Source organism: Aptenodytes forsteri, unplaced genomic scaffold (genome assembly GCF_000699145.1).
Source record: "Aptenodytes forsteri isolate BGI_AS27 unplaced genomic scaffold, ASM69914v1 Scaffold174, whole genome shotgun sequence".
NCBI classification, from domain to species: Eukaryota; Metazoa; Chordata; class Aves; order Sphenisciformes; family Spheniscidae; genus Aptenodytes; species Aptenodytes forsteri.
This window is the reverse complement of record NW_008794603.1, coordinates 2,088,103-2,110,865: the sequence shown is the minus strand read 5'-3', so window position 1 is coordinate 2,110,865 and position 22,763 is coordinate 2,088,103. Positions and strand designations below refer to the sequence as shown.

The 22,763-nt window shown below is 40.0% G+C and overlaps 1 protein-coding gene across 4 annotated transcripts in view; it reads right to left on the bottom strand.

Annotated features, from left to right (window-relative positions):
- Nucleotides 1-22,763, bottom strand: part of GPD2 (glycerol-3-phosphate dehydrogenase 2) — a 65,087-nt gene that overhangs the window by 23,801 nt on the left and 18,523 nt on the right. For all 4 annotated transcript variants that reach the window (XM_009273151.1, XM_019470444.1, XM_009273153.2 and 1 more), the window contains exons 3-6: nucleotides 18,133-18,304; nucleotides 13,720-13,844; nucleotides 12,606-12,703; nucleotides 11,362-11,525 (exon numbers count right to left, since the gene is read on the bottom strand). In XM_009273151.1, the coding sequence (XP_009271426.1) occupies nucleotides 11,362-11,525; nucleotides 12,606-12,703; nucleotides 13,720-13,844; nucleotides 18,133-18,304 (559 nt within the window). The remainder of the gene's footprint in view (nucleotides 1-11,361; nucleotides 11,526-12,605; nucleotides 12,704-13,719; nucleotides 13,845-18,132; nucleotides 18,305-22,763) is intronic.

Sequence of the window (22,763 nt, the reverse complement as noted above, 5' to 3'; positions counted from 1 at the left end):
TCTGCAAACTTACTGAGGGTGCACTCGATCCCCTCATCCAGATCATTGATAAAGATATTGAACAAGACCGGCCCCAAAACTGAGCCCTGGGGAACACCGCTCGTGACCGGCCGCCAACTGGACTGAACTCCATTCACCACAACTCTCTGGGCCCGGCTGTCCAGCCAGTTTTTGACCCAGCACAGAGTCCACCTGTCTAAGCCGTGAGCTGCCAGCTTCTCGAGGAGAATGCTGTGGGAGACAGTGTCAAAGACTTTACTGAAGTCCAGGTAGACCACATCCACAGCCTTTCCCTCATCCAAATGATGCTGAGGAAACCTAAGGCATAGTTGTGTGATAAATGGCAAGGTAACCAAAAGCTTCTAAGGGAGGTCCTGGATTACCTATTTAAGATAGCTCTGCATCTGTTGTCCTTCACAGCAGCCACTGGTGCTCCAAAGCAAAACAAAGAAAACAGTTACTCCCCCTTGCTACCAGAGGTAACCTCTCTATGATACCACGGGGTTCTTTTCCCCAAATGTTGCAAGCCAAAAAGTTGTTATAAAATATCAGAATGGCTAAGCCCAATTAATTTGGCATCCTTTTCCATAAACAAGTGAGCTCCTGGAGATCTCATAACTAACCTGTAGGCAATACAGTGAAATTGTAATTATGACACTCACCAACAACAGATGTTCACAAACACCCTGCCCTGGAGAGGTCACTGCTGCTTCAGTCCTGTTGCTCGAGGGCTAGTTTTGAGAGCACTTTTTGTTGCATGCATGTCAGTTGTCAGCTGGATGCATCTCAACGGTGGTGCGAAAGGCAGCCATACCTCAGCATCTTTGGAAGAAGCATCCAAGAGCCAACTAGTGGAACACGCCGTGTTTTCTTTGCAACTCCTCCCGTGATACCTCTTGAAAATAAGAGGATGTTTAAATCCTTTAAGTTATTGCTAGCAAGAGAAACTGAAAGAATCATCCATCTCATTATTCACTATTGTCATCTGCTTGTAATATAGTAACAATGGAGCGACACTTTAATATTTATTAAGGGTAGTCAACCTAGCTTTTAGCAAAAACACTGGCCTAAGTGCTTTCATTACATTAACACTGAGTCCTCTTTAAAAAAACCCTTATTCTTAGAAGGCATACTGCTGAAAACATTTAGTGTGTGAAGACATTTTCTGTAAGTGTGTCCTACATCATGATAAGACCAACAGTGATGTCATTTGGTTTATAATTTCTTTTTGTGTAATTTAGGAAAATTCTATTTTCATTCCTTAGTAGCAAATGTTGTATTTCTTCAAAGACGAACAGACAATGCTTCCGTTGGCACTAAAAGAATCCTCCCACAGAGTGCACATAGTGTACATTCAATTTTATTTTTATCAATGCTGAACCACAGCCAGTAGTGGTAACAGAGCCCACAGACTGTAGAAATTTGTTTGTGACTGATTCAGTAGAGTTGTGAGAAAACCACAGTGTTAATAAGGCACTCTGGCAGTTCTAGTATATTCTGTCCTGTGTCACACTCTGACACCTATTACTTTTATACCAATTCCTGCTTTCTCCTCTGCAACTCTATTCAGTTGAAGATAAACAGCACACAGTAGCCAGTGACTGCATATTTTTTTTTAAGAAGCCAGAAGCTCTTAAAAACTGGAGCGTAACCTTTGTTCATGTTAACCTTTTTATGCTAAGAACTAACACCTCGTTATCGAGTATACCTGCTGCATGACAATTAGTCATGTAACAATGCACGCAAGCACTGCAGCAATTGCCCCAAATACGCTTTGGCTCATACTGCAACAGCATAGCCGTAATGTCTGGTTTTGCAAACTTCTTGCTTTAAGGAACAGGTTGGTCCCTGCAACAGACATGAAAGCCTCACCTTTTCGCAATTTACAGTCTTTTCTGATTAGGCATATCTAGTTATTGCTGTGGAGGTCAAGTTTAATGGAGACTTGGAAATTAGCCATGCAAGAAGCTATATGACAGTCTTAATGAACTTTCTCAAGAGGGCAAATCTTTCCATAGAACCACCTACAAGGCTTCTTCTGAAAGGAAAAATACATTAAAAGAAATATTTGAATGAGAGAACTAGGCCCACAGTATGGTCACAATTTTATATCCCTACATAATGCAGCCATACAAATAAGTTGGGAGGATTTTTTTGTTTTCTTTTAAAAAGCTGAGGGGATAAAGGCAAACTGAATACTTGCAAATTAACCTCTTGCTTGTATGTTACTCCTTTACTGATACCAATGAGCTCCGCTTATTTAACTAGAATACTTAACTGCACCTCACGAGGCAGTCCCTTGGATTTGGAACATACCCAAAAACTTATCACCCAGCATCAAGACGAGGATATTACTGGATCACCACAATAATGACACCCATTCGCCCCAAAAGCACTGATATTCCAAAAGTTATTTTAAAAGTATATTTCTGTACCTATACGTTATATTCTTACAACAGCCTTGCACTAGAAAGTTGCATGCACACAATAAAGAAAAGCAATGCATGAAATCTAATTATTTCACATGCATGAAAGTTTTCTTGTGGTGTATATAGAAACCTTACCAAAACCTTAACAGATTTGAGGCTGATGAGTGATAATTATACATCACTATACATAACTAAGTTACCAGGACTGCCCGCATCCTCTGATTTTTAAATAAGTGCTTAATTGCATGAACAGTTTTATTACAAGCATTAAAAAAGGAACTCAACATCTGTTGTACATACGGCAATCAGTTTTATCCAAGTTTAGGCATTATGAATCAGCTGGAGTGACTCAAAATTGTTCCAGACTTCTCCGAGAAAGAACTCAGCAAGTTCTTTTCCCCAAACGCAAGTAGAATAAGTTCAGAGGTAAACATCAAATTTGACTCATGAGTCACAAGTCATTAAAAATGCCCTCAGACCTGAACTATTTCTTGCTCTCTGAATCCCATGAAATTTAAGTGAAGTCAAAAATTCGCTGAAAACTAACAGACTTTCTAGGATACGTAGCATGCACGCATTTGTTCTTGGCCTGCTTCAGAGGGAAGAGCGTTCTGACTCGATTAAATCAGCTCCATCACACCCACATATAACAACACAGCAATATCACACCAGATTGTTAATACTTCTCATACAAGTCATGTATAATTTGAATTCTGCTTTCCACTGTGTTATCTGTGCTGCTGAAATACAGCCCAACCAGGTGGGAAGAATGATACGCATCTAAATATGCACTTTGCACTGGAAAAAACCACCCCACCCCCCATATTTTAGTTCTTTAAGAACTGCCCTGAGATGTAGATATTTTCAGTCCTCACTCTGTAGGAGCTTTAATGGAAAGGAAAGCCTTGAGTTTGGCCTTCTCACGGGTAAATTTATTCTAACAGATTCAAACTCAGATTTGACACATCAAGTTTAAGTAATCAGTAGCAGTCATTTTAAAGAATTTCTTGCTTCCTCCATTTAGCACCAGCTTAGGCCACAAGAAATATTCTCTATTCCTGTGAGCGATGGAGGTGAAGAGGGAACCATCAGCATCCGACTTTTAGGTTCTGGCTCCTCAAGGGTCTGGAAGGACTAATGCCCATTTACCAATAACAGCTACATTTATCAAACCTTAACACACACAGCTTGAGAGTGTGCTGCAGAGACCACGCAAGATGCAACGTAACCACTATTTTACAAGACAAGCTTAGGGAACTTAAGAAATTCAAGATTATTTTCATAAGGCAAGATTAAAGGAATGGAGGAACCTGTGACCAAACAAACTGCATGTATGGATAAAAACAAACAGATCACAATTAAAATCAGGAAATGAAAGTACGATACATTCCAACTTACGTAGAGAGTTATAAACAAATGAATAACATAAGCAAGAGACAGGAAGCCCATAACAGCTTTTTTTTTTTTTAAATTAAAAATCACAATACCCTGGAGAATGTCTGTCTAATCAAGTCTACTGCCAAGTTACAGTACAGAAGCTAAAACTCATATTGAAGCTAGGATATCAGCATACAAAAATAAGCCACAATATCCAGACACATCAAGTGAGAGACAAAATTTGGAATTATTGTTCTGTGCTACCGCTTTATAATTATGTTGTTTCCCACTTCTTTTGTATCAGCCTTCAACTTGTCACTACAATCACATTGCAATGTCAGTGTAAGTAAAAGCACAGTGTTAAAATGAAACTAAACATTGTCACTGTCAGTTTATGGAAACTGCACTAAAATGTCACCGTGAACAACTGTCACGGCAGGTCTGCCGCGGCCGTGCCGCTGCGCCAGAAAGAAACGTGATGATGTCAATACAGCTTACTGCGTACCCGCACGGCATAAGAGCTGACTAGTACTCCCAATGTTCACGCTAACAGCTTAAATTTGGGGCAAACTCACAATTTGAGACAAAGCTTTGGTTTGCACACCGCAGCAGCTATTTTTTAAGCCCAAATGAAGTAGCGATTGCCTTGTCAGCTATTGCACGTTGCGTTCAGCAGGCGGGACGCTGGCCTCCACTGCGTGACCCAGCAGAGACCAGCCGGGGCCAGAGGGACCAGCCGGGGAACAAGAAGTCACAGGAGGGATGGACTGCCGTGCCAGAGCTGGAGAGAGGCAGCGCTGCTCCCGAGGACGGGGACATGGCACGCTGCAAGTGGCCGGGATGGGCAGTCAGGTGCCAGCTGGAGGGGACCACGTGCACCGAGCGGTGCCAGGCAGCGGGCAGGCAGGGGAGCAGGCGGAGATGCTGCCGACAGAGGGATCCACCCCATCCGATCGGGAAGTCGACCAGCAGCATTTTAACAGGTAATTCACCCCTCAACCTAGAGAAACCCAGCGCATGAATGGATACAGAAACAGGTCAGGAGATGCCGGGCGAGGTGAACTCTGCTGATGGAAGAGGAGGAGCGCGGTGAGGAAGATGAGCAACATGTACCTCCCCAGCCCTTCCCGAGGATTGGGGCTACTCCGGCCCCGTACGCCGAACAACATGGGGGCAGCCACCGGAGCAGGGGAAGGAGCAGGAAGATGTACAGGCATCCCATAATGCGTTTTCATTCACCATACATATAATCATACCTACAATATGGAACAGTGTACATATTAACTAATGACCGACTATTAAGTTCACATAAAATGCACACATATAAATTACAGCAGAGTTACATGCTTCGATGGAGTCTTTTCCCTAAAAGCCACGACACACTGGGGAACACTCAGATGTTTGTGGCACAACGTGCAAATAATGTCGTTTTGCTCAGGAATAATCTTAAATCTTTTAGGTAACATGATCTGAAGAATTATTCCCCATTCACTTCTTAAGGGACACAAAAACCATCCTTTGCTTATACGAGCATTAAAAAAAGAAAAGAGAGAGGCACAGAATTCACTAGAATATTCATCATTTCCAACCTTAAACCCACAGCGTACAAACAGACGAATCCAGCAAGTCAGAGAGCAAAGCCAATTTAATCTGTGGCTCCCCTGAGGTAAATGTAGTTCACAGTCCTGCCCCCACCCCAACCTCAGCCATAATCCCTGCTTCCTGGAGGTAAGAAAGCACTGGAGTGAGGAAAATTCTGCAGCAGGATATAATGATCCAAAATGACAGGGACAATAATGACAATGAATTTCATGTCTCCCAGTCATGAGCTGGGGATGCTTGACTGGGCTGACTTACACAATTAAATTGTTACAGGTACAGCAGGAGATGCAGTTATCATCCGCATGCTTTTGGGAAGGACGCCTCCAGCAAAAGGAAGAAGAGTGCTGCAGATGCACGGTCCCTTTTGTTAGGAGCAAACGGCCACTCCTGCAGGGACACTAGTGCGGCTGCACCCTTTGACAGCGGCAAAACTGGGTTAAAGATGCAAGCCATTTTAGGCTATTGATTTTATCCCTTTTGAAAACGATAAAAAAAAAAAAAGCTCTGATGGAGAAAGCACGGTGTGACTCGAGCCACTGTATGCTGAGAAGCACTACAAGCAGAGACCTAACGGATTTTATCAGAGAATTGGGAAGCACCGTTTATAATGGATCCCCACTAGTGTTTATACTAACGCCAGCAAGGAAAAATACTATCGCTTCTATAGGTTCAGCCGGAGACTTGCATTTCATTTTACGTGCATTCCACTAGAGGCAGCCAATATTACCTTTACAAGCCCTCTCGTAGCAGGCTGCCGATTCTCTTCAAGATTTCACATACAACTCTATTATATAGAACATGGGACAAAATGTATTTGAAAGCAACGGGATATGGAGAATACGCATAGAATTTTCCAGGTTATACCTACAGTTAGTGTGCCTGCAAGGCTTCTTTCATTCATCCAGCTTCAATTTTTAAATACCAAGAAATATGGTTAGCTGTGTATTTCACCTATAGAAAGTCTTTTCAGTGACAAACTGTCAAAGAGTTTTTATATCCAGGGAAGGAAAAAAAAAGTCATACAGTTGTCTGCATCTGTAATAGGGCAATACCCCTATTACAGCTCAACATTCTCAAAATATTAATTTGTCAAATATGAATTATAAAGCCATAACATTTCATAATTCAGGACACACTCAAATACTAGGAAAAAATAGCTACAAGAGCCTAAATAAAAAAAAGCATTTATTCCATTTTTGACAGCTTAATGAATGCCCTACTCTTTTGCATTGATTTTTGTGTGTATGTGTCTGTGTGTGTGTGCCTGTGTGCCTGGGAAGGATTTCTCATGGGGTTTGCTGTAAACAAGGAAAGCTAAATCCTCTGCCAAAGCTTCTTTTTCTACCTTTAAATAACCTCCATATTTAATATTTCAGGAGAGAATATATACAAGAATACTGAGAATGCAAAAAATAAAGAACAATTACTTACATTGCAGCAAGTATACTGGAAATTTGTAGAACAAGACATTAAACAATCAAATACCTTGATGTGGCAAAACAGTCACAGAAGTAGTATATGTTAATACCTGCTTTCAGAAAATAGCAGTAAATTCAAAGAGCAGGGTCAACAAAGCCCTAAGATCTTAAATTCATGACTGATTCCAGAACACAAGTTTTCCTTACACACCTAAAGGCTCATCTTGCAAGGCAAAATATGTTAACAAAAAAGTCTGCAAGCACCTAGAGATAGAAAAATAATGCATCTTAAAAAGAATTGTGCCACTTAGAATTTCTAAACACTTTAAATTGAAATATTCTGGCCAGTTGGATCTCTGCTTTAATGATTTTCCTAGTTCTTAACATAATGAACTATGTATAATTTAAATGGAGATTAATTCTTCCATTTAAAGTGCTTTAAAATAATTCTGCCTATGATCTTGAGATCTCAGCCCAGCTTCTCCATAGTGCCTCTTCTCCAGTTTTCCTTGAGCTACATAAGTGGAACTGACAGATCACTGCTCAGATAGCAGCCACGTTCTTCCCCCAAAATGTTGCCTTTTTGCTATTCAGGAGTATCCTAATACCAACAAATGCTAAATGAAGTCTGACATGTACCCCTAAGAAACAAACTTGTAAGTTGTGGCTTCAAAGAAAACCTTGAATAAATAGGACACATTGTGTACACCCAGGCTAACATCCAACATATGCTTTAGTTTCCTGATGCTGAGACAGAGCAAGAATAGCCTCTGGTAAAGTCTCTGATTTGCTGTTGCTGGTACTTCCAACATTTATAATGTACCTTTTTTTTTTTTTGCCTGTATAAACAATTTAAAAAATGTAATTAAGAAGACCACAGCAACATTTCAGAACACAACATATTCATGAATAATGGATTATTTGACACGCCACTAGTTTGATCAACAATTACAAAACAAAACAAAGAGCGTTCCTGATCTTTCCTTTGCAAAAGAACATCGCCACCAATAAGTCATAACTGGACAGGTGGTTTTATCAAATAAAAAAAGTAACCTACATAATGAACGTTTTTAATTCTTCCCTTTGGTCGTGGTGATCAACATGCCAAACAGCGAGATGTGGCTAGTAGGTGCTATTAACAACTACAGATAGAAAGAAAGCATGATAGAGACAGGAATAGAGAAAAGCAAGAAAACAAGATAAAACTACGTTTAACTGCACATACAGAATCAGTTAAGACATGCCATTCTTAAAAGGCCAATTTATTTATTTGTTATTTAGGGAAGACAGAGAAGGGATGGACAGAGAAGATAAGGATATGACCTACTTTAAGACACATATATATATTTTCACCATTATTTAATGCTCTATTTTATGACTAATCCTTCTGAAAGAACTAAAAGTTTAATTCAATCATATCAGCCCCTTCTCTACTTTAAGTTCAATTCCTTTTCCCTTTTGTCCTCCATTCCTCCGGATTTAGGGCATGAAAGTGTATCATTAAAATCCAAGTATAATAATTTACAAGATCTAAAGTGTGCTTGCTGAAACATTATGACTTAAGACAAATTTACTGTGGACAGAACACAGATTACTTGGTCACAATAAAATAATTAATGTGTTACAACACAGCGTGAGCCCCTCTACACCATGGGCCGTAGGCTGACCTACAGAGGACTCACTACAGACAAAATTTAATTCTGGAATGTGGCATGTTAAGAATTGATTTAACACTGTAGTTGGAAAGTTTTTGTTCTGGATTAGGTGCAGCCTCAAAGCACCCTAATGTATATTATGAACTCACAAGTTTGATACTTTAGTGCTTCAGAACCACTTTATTCTTTTAGGAAATTGAGGTTTGGTGGAGCTTTGAGAGTTTTTTTTTTTTTTTTAGTTTTTTCACTGAAAAACACCGTTTCTTTAAATTCTGCATAAAAACGTGGATAACTAAGCTGTAGTCTTATAAGTAAAACAAAATAATAAATATTTTGTCCATTTCCTTTTTTTCTATTTGACACTTCTTTGTTTCCAATATGTAGAGTGTGGGTTTGTTTCCTATTGCTGGCGAAGGCAACAAAACCATCAGAGACATCTCTCAGTCATTCACAGAGTTCTGCACTGTATTGCTGCACAGATGTTTTCCACTAAAAGACCACGTGGTATCTTGGTGCTGAATTTTCATTTATTGCAACACTATTTAAAACAATTATTCGTCCAAGAAACTTGAAGACTAATTTTAAGGCTGTCTTGTAAATGTATATCTTTAGAATGCTGGAGTAGTAAATAGCTGCGATACATCCAAACTAACTATTTAATCAGAAAAAGACTTCAATAGATTATAAATAGATTTCAAGTTATAGTGCTCTTACGAGAAGTGTAATTAGAGTTAAGAGAACCACTTCGTTCTTCCTGCATGCTCCTGGGATCCCTTAAAACAGTCTAAGGGATAGCTTATGATAATGAAAAAATAAATCTGAATTACTTCTATGTATGCTATTTACAGCAGCTCTTGTTACAATATACAAAAAATACCACATAATCCCATAACAAGTTTTGCTTCTAAACAACCTATTTCCTCTAGACCTTAAAAATAAGACAGAGAAGATGCAGTCTCCATCGGAGGTAAAGGATGGACTTAATTTTTACTTAAATCTCACCCTACTCCCAGTTAAGAACCTACACATATATATTCCCGCACAATTTTTTTTTTTTTCCAGTCTGCTGGGTTCTGTATAAGACAACTTGCAACTATCAACACATGCTTTTGCCAGAAGCCTCACAAATACTATCTGAGTCCAGTGTGTTTTGAGAGTCCCTCCTACTTCTTCCCAGTACAAAAGCCCCTATTGATAAGCTGATGTGTAAATGCAGTTCTAAAAAGGGGAAAGAACTACCTTTATAATCAATTTTGTGTGAAGACCTTTCTGGCTGCCAAAAGGTCAGAAACTAGGTAAAAACTAACTAGAACTGTACCACTACTGAAGTAAATCAGTATTTAAGCTATTTATTCTTTCCAAGCCTGCAAGGAATCTATGGCTTTTTGCCCTATCCTCAACACATTTGACGTTTTGATATTACCTAGCTGGCCCCATTACCAAAAAAGTTTTGCCAAAACTTTCTGTCTTGGAAGGGAAGTGGAAGAGGACTAGAGAAGGGGGAATACTAATCTAACTAAAAACACATCCTGAAACAGCGTAGAAATCTGATGCAAAGAAAACATATTCAAGAAAGCAATTATGACAGCATATCCTGGTACTCAAACTTAAGCAGTTTTCCAACTTTCCAACATTTAGAATTTGTACAAGTTCAGTATTTTTTAAATACTGAAGTTCTGACAGTTTGGGGATGTAACCTGCATGACATTAAAAAGTATTAAGATACAGCAGTTTGGATAAAGCTCAACACACGTGTACATCAACGCAAACGCTAATATTCCGGACAAGCAAAGTTTCTAGGTAGTCATTCGTCAAGTAAGCCAACTAAACCTTCACCAATTTTGTTTCAGATTGCCTTGTGCATCTGTAGGGACTGAAGGGACAGAGACAGAGTTAAGAAATTCTTTGCTTAGAAGATCCACTGCGACACCTGTTGCTATACAGCTATGCTAGGGACTTATTAATAGACTAATTTCACAGAAGGTGGCAAAAAGGCTTATCCATTCTTACATTACAAACAAGAGCTCCTTCCAAACGTGAATACACATGAACACTTCTGAATGTGAAAATTGCTATTTCTGGACAACTGCAGTGAGTTCTATTAAGTCATCATTCTATTTTGAATGAACACTGAAAGACTTGCAGAAAGCTTCTTTATTTTCTCGCACTCAGACACCAATTCTGTGTAAGTGTTAAACACAAACATACATAAAAATTGCTGATACAATAGATTAAATAACTCGAGCTGGAGGCATTTTTCCTCTTGTGAATTTATAACCCTTTATTTAAAGGGGTTTTAAGAGAAACCATTCATGTCTTCTAGCAATCTCTATACTATTGGTTTATAAATACAAGGAACGCTGTCTTTGCAGAGCAACCAGTTTCACTGGTGATACAAAAAGTAATTGATCCAGGCCTCATCCAACCCAGTGCAAGAACCACAACCAGCAGCCAGGTCATCCAGATAGGTTTGAAGTTATTTACACAGTGGAAGTGCTACAGCAAGCCATTTAACACGACCGGAACGATCGCACTTTCTTGACTTACGATACCTCAGAAGAAGTGTTCAGTCTGAGAAGTGTATAGCAAAATCATGCACAGCTGGAAAGCTGTAGGGAATCACAATGCTAGAATGTTTTTGCATATCACTATACCTACTAACCAAGAAAACTAATATATTCTCTCCTACATTCAGTAAGTTACTGTCGTGAAAAACATAATTTATCTACCAAATAAATGCTTAAGGTGCAAGTTGAATCCTTCAAGTTGTTGTTCTTCCCTTTAGAAAGTCAATGTACATAATCTACAGTTGCGTACTTATGTTGCCCCCCCTCAAAACACAGCGCAATGTAATAATGAAAGCACAGAAAGGCAACATACCATCATAGTAGACAATAGCTCCAACAAGCTTGTCTTTGCGTAGCATTGGAAAGAGCTCCAAGGCTCTTGACTTGCTAAGGACATAACTACTTTTCAGACATTGACTTCCAGCCACGAGGTCATACAGTTTTATTCCAAACCAGTAGTATGGCAACTGCCACCATCTGCACGAAAAACAAACAAAAAAAACATTCCCCATGAAGTGAAACAAACATAAAAAAAAAATTAAAAGTGCACGCACACACTGTTATTGTAATATAGAACATGTTAAGTAACACTGTGTTGTATTACACCAGTTTTACTTTGTACCATCATACAAATTCATGGTATCACAATATAATGTAAATATGCAAGAACTTATGTATTGTTCATTACTGTTTTCAATTGATCTACTCACTGCAGTTAGTCAAGCAGATTCAAGGCTTTATTTATTCTAGAATTAGGATCACAAACTGGCTTTTTGTACTTCAGTGTAAGGTGAGATATTAAAGCTATGTATTGAGGGAAGAACCAGGCTGTATGTACAAGCTGAAAGGGTTCCTCAAATGCACATCTTGACTAATGCCTCCCGCACAAACAGGACCAAATAAATGCAGCTGACCCATGACCTAGATGAGCTCCAGCTATTACAAGCCCCTTCTACTAAGACAGGAATAAAGCCATACATTAAGATTATTCAGCAAAAAAACTCACTGCCCTAAGTAGCCTGTTACAGCAAGTAACTGTTCTTACAGACCTAAAAGCCTAACCCAAATGACTTTAAGTCTCTTTCTCATACGAGAAGCAAACTGTTCTCTCAATATCAAACTGCCGTGTACTGTGGAAGGCAAATGCACTGAACTACTGCACTGAACACTGGTGGTTGTAAGGACTAAACAGCACATTGCTAAGAACACTATGATAGCATGTGTTGAAGACAAGGATGTACTGCAAAGAACAGCAAGTAACATCCTGGGAATGAGAGTTCATCCCAGCTGCAGACTCCCCTCCTTCCCCCCGTTGGGGTGGTAAAAATGCACTGAAAAGCTGAAGTCCAAGATGTGCTCCCGGACAGCAGTGATAGCTGGTCGGTGCCGTAAGAGAATTTCATGCTTCTACAATACGGCAACATCTCACCTCCTAGAGGACAAAGCTTGTGACAGGTTTAAAGACATGCTTGGAAAGAGGCACCTGGAAACCTCTCCAGGGAAATAGCTTGCTTGTCAAAAGCAATGGTAGAGGAGAGATATTATAGCAGAGCTTACTTGTAAACAGGTAGCATTATCGGCAAAGGAGCTGATAGGTGAGGAGCAATTTCAAGCAGATTTGCACGCTCCTCAAGTGCTTCTTTCACCATCTTGTACTGAAAAATAGAAGTGTGCATGTGAATCCCACGTTACTCAATTCTGTCTCCATGTGCAACGTTTAATAAGAAACTGTTTATCAAAGCAAACACCCCACATAATTTTTACTGTTCTTTACTGCTCTTTCAAAAACACTGAGATTTGCTGAAAAATTCAAAAGTTAAGGAAAATGTTTCCCAAGAAAATTAAGTTTCAGTAGTTTCATTTTGGTGTCTTGGCAGGTCAGTTGAATAATTTTTCATTTGAATGTAGAGAGCAATAAGCCGTGTTACTCCTAACTATGGGCAGGAGGCACTTAAGGAAGGTTAGAACTCATCCCACGGTACAGCTTCTGTGCTGATTCCCACAATTAAATCCCATACTAACTCCAAGTTGCAAATGCAGAATTGCTCTTCTCCAAATCAATCAATACAAATCAATATGAAGTTGTTCTTTGGTAAAAAAGAAGGTTGATTTCTATAGCTGGATAACTGCACGTTTTATATATTTTTTCCCTGAGAAGTCACTGTTTCTGTAGCAGTATTATAACCATTAAAACACACTTTAAGTTAGAGAGGTTTCAATGAGAAAACAAATCAATTTCCCAAAACAAGAACATCATGCTTCCACCAACACAAGAATACATAAAAGCATTTATATATAATCACTCATTTACCTTATTTTTTTTCCCCATTCCAAAATAAACAGTCCTACCACTCACTCCCCCAAATTCGGATCATGACAGGTAGGAAGCTCTTTTTATTCTGAAGTCAGCCCTGTCTCTGCCTTCCTTCCCCAAAAGATACACAGTCTACAAGGTATGGCAATTAGATTGCCCATAAAAGAATGTAGCAAAAGGCAGCAGCACCGATTTCCCTAGTCTAGAAAGCTCAACTGGAGAAGACACTTTCTATGTACAGTGGCTGTGGAACACAACAGTCAAGTATTGAAAAAATAAAAAGGAGACTTGGATATAATTGGGATAGGGGAAGTGTCTACTAGCAATTTTTGCTTAACAACCAGCATAAACAATTACCTGCTCAAAATCCAACTTCATGATGGCCTTCTGAAGATATCTTACTCCACCATGGATCAATTTAGTACTCCTGCTGCTGGTCCCTGATGAGAAATCATCTCTTTCTAGAAGGGCTGTTTTTAGTCCTGTGTTACCAGAAAACCAAATTAACTTCTTAAATTACACAATTTGTATGTAATTCATTAAAGACACTTCTCTAGGGTAGAGACAATCACAAGAAAAATTACTCTGTACATGGATAAATTTGTATTCAAAGTGTAGCGCACTGTCTATATTGTAATGAAAAATTTTAGCCTCCTTCCTAAGGGAAAAGTCAAAACAGAACTTAAACAGAAGCACATTAAAACCTGGATATTTCACAATAGAAAGGCATTACAGTACATTATAGGAGCCATGCTCCCTCAAGCAAATTATAGTTCGTATTCATGGCAGGAACAGAATATTTTCATGAATGCTTTTAACTCTTTGCAGCAGAGAGCTCTAAACCTACCACACTAACGATTTAAACAGCATACCAGAGAGGCAGACAACTGGCATCTTTGCTTACTTACAGTCTGCTTAAGAGGTGCCCAAAACCAGAGGAGAGCCAGCCATGGGCATGCTTACTGCTCAGAGAACATGATAGAATCATAGAATCATTGAGGTTGGAAAAGACCTCTAAGATCATCGAGTCCAACCATCAACCCAACACCACCATCCCCACTAAACCATGTCCCTTAGCACCTCATCTACACGTCTTTTAAATACCTCCAGGGATGGGGACTCAACCACTTCCCCGGGCAGCCTCTTCCAATGTTTAACCACTCTTTCAGTAAAGACATTTTTCCTCATGTCCAATCTAAACCTCCCCTGGCACAACTTGAGGCCGTTTCCTCTCGTCCTATCGCTTGTTACTTGGGAGAAGAGACCGACCCCCACCTCGCTACAACCTCCTTTCAGGGAGTTGTAGAGAGCGATGAGGTCTCCCCTCAGCCTCCTCTTCTCCAGGCTAAACAACCCCAGTTCCCTCAGCCGCTCCTCAGAAGACTTGTTCTCCAGACCCCTCACCAGCCTCGTTGCCCTTCTCTGGACACGCTCCAGCACCTCAATGTCCTTCTTGTAGTGAGGGGCCCAAAACTGAACACAGTAGTCGAGGTGCAGCCTCACCAGTGCCGAGTACAGGGGCACGATCACTTCCCTACTCCTGCTGGCCACACTAGTTCTGATACACGCCAGGATGCCATTGGCCTTCTTGGCCGCCGGGGCACACTGCCGGCTCATATATAGAATCCTGCCATATACACAGAATTGTTTGATAATTGAGGCTTAATACAAAAATCTAGTAGCTTACCTAGGAAGTGCAGCAGAGAAAAAGTTCATCTACAGCTTACTATGCAGATACTACAGTGCTCATACAGCACACAGACATCCTCCTTTTACACATTACATATGCCAAGGACACACGCACACTGCCGGCTCATATATAGAATCCTGCCATATACACAGAATTGTTTGGTAATTGAGGCTTAATACAAAAATCTAGTAGCTTACCTAGGAAGTGCAGCAGAGAAAAAGTTCATCTACAGCTTACTATGCAGATACTACAGTGCTCATACAGCACACAGACATCCTCCTTTTACACATTACATATGCAAAGGACACACACACACAAAACATTCGCTACAAGATATTACTAAGTATTTCAGAAAAACGTTTACTCAAAATCGCACACACGTTCCTTGACACCGGGGCAGGCACTGACAGTTTGACTAGCACAAGGAAGGGACAACCACATGGCTCACAGACGGTCCTGCAAACCCCGAACACAAAGTGCTCTACAATGAATGTTATAATGCTTATTCTAACACACACTTGGAACGAGGTTGGCATGTTTGTTGCACAAGTTGTGATCCCAGTTACCCTGGAGGCCAGGAAAAAAGCTTTCCATGGGTGAAGGCACACCGCTTCATATGGAAGTCGCTATGAAACCATATACCCCAATGCTGTCTACACTACATCCCTTGTACAAGGGAAGTGCTGGCACCTTCTTCATGAAGGAGACTGACGTCGGGTTATGTGATGGAAGTTAGGTGAGAGGAGAAGTTGCAGGAAACAGATTATTAACAGATGCCTTTTAATGATAAGATACAGGCAACAGCCTGGCCACATCATTTGGCACCTACCTACAAGACAACCACCACTGACTTCCAACACCCAGCATAAGTAAAGCCCACCAAGATAAGCACCACAGGACAAGTACATGGCAATCTTTCACTTACAAAACGTATGTGGAAGGACAAGCTGTGTTACAGACGTTAGCGTAACAGACCCCCTCCATCACTGGCAGAATTTTAAATTTAAAAGTTAATTAAACTCAGTGACACTGCTACCAAAACCAACAGCAATGACATGACAATGCGTAGCCAAGGAGGAGAGCATCGTCTGCATCAGAAGTCATCCCCTGGGTCTTTCCTTTGCCCTCTTTGAGGGGTGCTTTATGTTATTGGTTGGTGATCATACATTTTAACATCTACTGGTCTCCTAAAACTTTTATGCCCTTAAAAAAAAAAAAAAAATCTAATTATTACTGGTAACTTCCAAAGATCAGAGTAATTTATTTTTGTCAAGTGTGACTGAAGATTAATGGATACAATCAGAAATAATTTGGCGAAGATATATCAAACACATGAAAAGCAAAATTTGTTGTTAAGCGAAGCAAACATAATAAAAGAGCAAGTTCCATGAATGAACAGCAACAATACACAATTCATTAACCAAATGCCTAGGAATATTTCACACTTCAGAAATCTACTGATATAATCACAATATCTAGTAAAAGGATAAACATAGATTACCTATAATAATTTCTGTGTGCTTTACAACTGCATTTTCTACCACGATATAGCAGAGGCAGAAGTGAAAAGATCACAAGTTATCTTTAATAATACATGAAAAAAATTAATAACAAGACTTGAGTTCGTATGTATCTACCGATGGTGCAGACCTTACTGCTTTATCTATTTCAAAATTATCACACCTTCTACACAGGTATTTTCCAAATCAAACTACAAAACACTCCTGGAGTCAGGTTTTGCCTCTTATTTCTGAGGTATATCTACAGGTTAAGGAACCTGAAGAACTTTATGGCTACCTGCTATGTTTTACACTGTATTTTTTTTTTCCCCATTTTAGTTCTAAAACCAGAAACAAGGTCTACAAAGACAGAAACTAAAGAAGGTTGGTTCTCTCTCTCATTGGCTGATTGTACTGAAAATAACAACTGAGAGAACATATTCCAAAGACAAGCTTTTCTCACAAATCTTTTACACAGCTTTTTGGATAAAAATATGATATTCTGGGGGATATAGCATGTTAATAGAACAGGAGTTGATGCTACAGCCTCTCCCGCAAAAACAGTACCCATGCATTCTCATCTCTGTATCTGAAGACCTATTTTCATTAAACTTGTAAAATGACTCATTCTCTTTGAGAACTATCAAATTTGATTGAACCTGCTGGCCAATTGCAAAGTTACTGTGTGAGGGGGATGACACAGACAGAGTGGGCATTAGCATCCTGCTTTTTACCCTCCGAACAGAGTTTTTCATGTCTGACCAACTGCATGAACTACTGGGCAATATCTGCACATCTATTGGGCAAAAACTGACTGTCACCATACATGTTCTCATCCTCCTGCAGGAGTCAGGTAAAAAGCATTAGCTTAAACTCATTTTACCTTGAGCTTTCCATAAGTTAAGGCTATGCATAAAGTTAACATCAATTCTGCTGCTTCTAGTAGCTTCTTAAACCAGTTACACAGCTAATCCCCCAAAAGAGGGGAAATCAGAGCACAGATCTACTGTATGTACCTTCAGACTAAATGGTGCTAGTGCCTTTCATTGAAAGTCCAGACAGACTTCTCCAAACCTGCAATATACTAAGCAGCTACAATGCATTAGCAGAAATTGTGGATATCTCACGTTGTAAGAAATATGAGCTGGAGAGCCACTGTGCCTCATCTAGAATTCATGCTTGGCCCTTTCAAAATAGCTGCTGAAAGTGCTATGCAAGTCTTGCCTTCTCTTTGCTGCAGATATTCTCCTGCACAAACAAGTGAAATGTCGCTACAGATAAACCCACAAATTAAGGAGCAACAGAGAATGAGAAGTCCGTCCAAGAGCAACCAGCAAAAAGGTTTGTTAGACAACTGCATACAAGCACCTAGACAATAAGGACTCTGCTGAAACAACAAAAACGCAATGACATTTTTTCTTCAAGTTCATTTTAGCTTCTGAGAACAGAAGGAAGTTTTATAACCAGGCTTTCAGAGTACACCTTCTCTATCTTCAAGTACTTTCAAAAAGCCAATCTGATAAATTTATTATAAACCATGTAATCCAAGAATAAGAACGCAATTAAATTTTCAAGCCTTACCTCTAGTGACTGCATCTAAAGCACAGCCACATCCTGTTGCTCCTCCGCCTATAACAAGGACATCAAATTCACTTGTGGTTTGCAGTGCCAAAATCTGTTGTTCTCTTGTGGGGAAATGGTTCTTTATTGGAACAGTCACAGCTTCTGCAGCTTGAACATGCACAAAGGCGCGCTACGGAGATTAGAAGGAACACATGAGGATCTGTATTTCTTGTGTATACACACATATGTGTACACATACACACACACACACACAACCAAATCACAGCATTTTCTATAACCACAAAGGGAAACTCAAATATTCCCAGTCACTTTCCCTGTATTTAATAATAACATTGTATTAAAACATTACGGAGCAACAAACAGTACTAAAACCATAAAGGGTTAGCACACATTTACTTTATCTTGCCTACTTCAATAAAATGCTGTACTGAAATGCTACTACCTATATTAATTATTTCTAGGAATAGTCTTTGGCTATGTCAAATGTTACAGGATGCTCAGGAAGTATTTTAATAAACAGACACATGGTTAGGCTCTCAACTCTCTGCCAAAAAAATCCATCAAAGCGAAGGACTTAAAGATGAACGTACATTTTATATTTTAAAATTGATTACTTGTACAGTGGCATTAATCTAAGCTCAAATTTGATCAGGTTCATGAGACAATGTGGGTTACTGTCAAATATAGTATACTAAAACACCAAAGAAACACTATTTCCATACCCTTTTTTAAAATCTTAGAAGCAAAGCAATTTATATCCTACAGCATTCCACGAGCCAGTACTGCTCTCCATTTAGTGACTGTGGTGAGAAAGGCTGACGTGCTTGCTCAGTCAACTAATATGGACCACGGTTTAAATTTTAAGGTTTTAACCAGTTTCTGAAGGCTCTCTTCAGTAACATTAATTTAAACTGAATTCTGAAAACCTTTACAGTCACAGGAATCCCCAAACCCTATTACTCGTCATACATCATAATAATAATGTTATGAGTGCCATCGCTGTGGGTTCATATTCATCACACCAATTTTATATACAATAGGTTGCAGGCAGATATCATAGTTATCCAGACAGTTAAATAGGGTGCAAGACCACAAAAGTCATGCTTGCCTTCTCTTTGCTTTCAGCTCTAGCTTTGCTTTTTGTTCCAGCTCTTTTCCTCCCAAATTTTCTTCATTCACCATTGTCCCACATTCTGCACAAAACCGGACAGTGAATTTCTCTCACCGCTATTTTTTAAGACCCAACGGACCCATCTTTTCCACAACAGAGTAATCACTTGTACCTAAGTGTACCTGGCAGACAAAGAACCTGCATTTACAATTTAAGAAGATTAGTCGAGGTACTGGCCACCGAGCCAGAACATCCTAGGTCAGCAGCAGAACCCCCACGACCTTGAGAACATCCCTTGAGCCAGCTCTTTCAGAAATAACCAGATTTTGGTGCTCTGAATTTTGCTTGATTGACAGGCGTGCTTTTATTGGTACCTAGCACTTCCAAAGGAACTGTTTTAACCACTACTGATTTGAAATACATGTCTGAGAACAAATATAGGCCTACACTACACAGGCAAGGAGACCAGGACAGAAGAACTAATTGGCCGATTCAGAATGGATCAAAACAAACAAACAGAAAATTAAGAATTAACATTTTCAGAGTTTCCTGAAAATTATAAACACTTTCGACACAAGAAAAACCTGTCTAAATCCTATAGTCTAAGGTCTGAGCACAAACCAGTCTTTAGTCCAAATGGCAGACTTAACTGATGTAAAATAGCTTGTGTCTAGATCTCCTAGACAGGGAAGAGTAAACCACTACAAATTCGAGTGACAAAACACAAAATACTACTTTCTTACTATCATCTAGAACAATTTGTCTATTCTCTTTCCAACCACTGCTTACAACGTGCAAGGAAGCTCTCCCATTTAAGTTCTTATTTCCAAACATTCCTTGAATAAACTGAACTAGGCAAGTTGCTCAGTTATTTCTATAACTTTATTGCTTATTGCACTGTTAACCATGAATTACAATTGCCACAGAACTAGCTCCTAAGCCCAGTCTCACACTGCAAACACACCATCACAAGCACCATTTACCCTGCCTCGGTGTTTTATCGTTACTCAGCCCACGTGTTGAGTTTCCCAGATAGATGCTCCTAGATCACTGCGGTTATGAAAAGCTCTCCGCTAATATAAGCCACCTCCAGGTTTTAGGAACTCCAGCCACTTTCCCTGGCATTTGCATTGGGAAGGGAATATACACCTGCCACATTAAAATAGCTTGACTGACAAAAGGTAACTCAGTCACTTGCCACCATCTGTTCACACGCGCAGCTGAACAGGTTTCCCTGAGTAGCTAGCCAAACGGTGTAGTTCCTCTTTAGCAAGCAATTCACTGGTTGTCATAGAGCTCTGTAAGCAGACCTTGTGAGTTAAGGTAAAAGCAATTCTTGCAACATGTCCACTGTAAATTAACAGCCAATCCTGCCATGCGCAAGAAGCCTGAACTCAGATTATACGGTGCATACATCCTGAATATTTTTGTTCAAAATTATTTGCTCATTCTTCAGCAGTATTATGACTGAAATGCAGTATTTCTCAATGTTCCTATCACTACTATACAACTGAAAATAAAGTCTAATAGCTAGTAGCCACGTCTAAAGGAAGTGCATATTCAAAAGATAATTAACGATCAAGTTCATCCTGTAATCATGGATTATATTGACTATAATGCAAGTAGCTCATGCAAATTACTTAGGAGAGCAGCAACCACTCTCATTGTACGTGTGTTACAATTCCATCAATGAGGAAAGTTGGACTAGAGAAAGAGTGCTTCACTTTATATTAAGCATTCATATCTTCCCAGAAATAAACTGAAAATTGAAAAACAATTTTCAATAAAACAACCAAAATTTGCTAAATAATGACTCAAGCTATAGTATTACCACTGATTTCTCCCCAAGCACAGTGCTTGTGGTTTCCGCTGGGGTCACCTCCAGCCCAACCAGCCCCAGACCCCAGCCCAGTGAGGTGCTTGGGCATGAGCTCACCTCCGGGGGCGTGAGCAGCCGCATTAAGCGCTCGACCAACTGTGGCCCAGGCTTAGTCACCAACTACAAATGCACAGTAATGAAAGGTCTCCTAACTAGAAGCTTGTTTAAACCCACTGCAACTCTCAGATGGAGACATACGTGCTGCCAGCCCCAGGAGTTCAAGGAGTTAGGAGGCACACAGACAGTGGAGAGGTTGAGTCAAAGTGAAGCAGACGGGTCAGTCTTGATGAGCCTCCCAACTACAGTCTCCCCTCGCTCTCACATGTTTACATACTAACATGTGGCAGCTGGCAAAGATCACCAGATGAGGTACAAAGTTTTGGCACTTCAGGGAAATTCAGCTTCCACGTTATTCTTCTGACCAATGAATCCTGTACATTCCCACCTACTTTGGCCTCTTGCCCCGCTCTCCTCAGCCTACTCATCTCTAGCAGTACTAAAAAACTTTTCTCCCCCAAAGTATGGTAGAAGCTTTTATACCCCTAAAGTATGGTACACTGGTGCAGTTCCAGAATGTGTTTTTCCAGGGAGCGACGGACACAAGGAGGGAGGGAGGCACTGAGAGGATCCAGCCATTCCTGTCTTCACTCCTTCCTCCGTGGCTGTAAAGACGACCCCTCCTGCCCCGGTGCTTCTGCAGAGGTTTGCTGTGATCCCTCTGACCGCCTCCAGCAGCGGCTCTGCACAGCTTCCCCTCCCGAAAGGGGACAAGAACGCAGCCCACAAAAGGTTTTTCCCCTTGAATACCTGAAACCTGCGACAATGCTGCAGCTTTCTGGGTTGTGTAGCAAGTATTACCGTCTGGCTTCCTACACCACCTCTGGTTTTTCCTTGGTAAGCCGTTGCATTAAGCATGCTTTATAGTGCTGCATCATTACAGAGCGTACAGATAAGACAGCTGATGCCAGTTTCCTAGCTTCCCTAAATATCACCCTGTGACTTGGGGACAACATTGACAAGAAGGAAATTGTGAAGACCAAAAACGCCCGTGGCTTACTCTTGCACGTGTTTTGGTTGATCAAGTTCAGCTACATGTGCTCAACTTTCTTAAGCTTTAAAAAAGTGGATATGCCCATCTCAAAATTAGTTTTGCACTACGTTTCCAGACATGCCTTCTTCAGGAAAACAAGTGACTATTTTCAAAGTGTACAACTTAACTTTAGGTAAATAAGAGAACATGAGAAAAACAAAATTCAGAGTTCAAGAAGTACTAGCATCATTTGGTTTTGACTGTTTTTAAACACATTATTCACAACAAATGGCTTACAGTAAAACACAGACCAGAGTCCCAAGCAGATAGCCACTGGTATAGCAAGAGCATAGAGATTAGCACTGCAATATAAGCAAAGTGATTAGCGCGCTAGGAATTGATATAGATATGATTCATCTTGCTGTCAATTAAATGTGAGAATGAAGAAAAGCTGCATACAGGGATTCCATCTGCAATAACGTGATTAGTTTGGCAGTGAACAAGTATGTTTACTGAAATAAGCAATTGCTGTTTATATCTACAATTTCTCAGGCAAGAGTTCCTTGAATGGTTTTGATTACACTCTTAGCGAGAAGAAATTTAGTTTG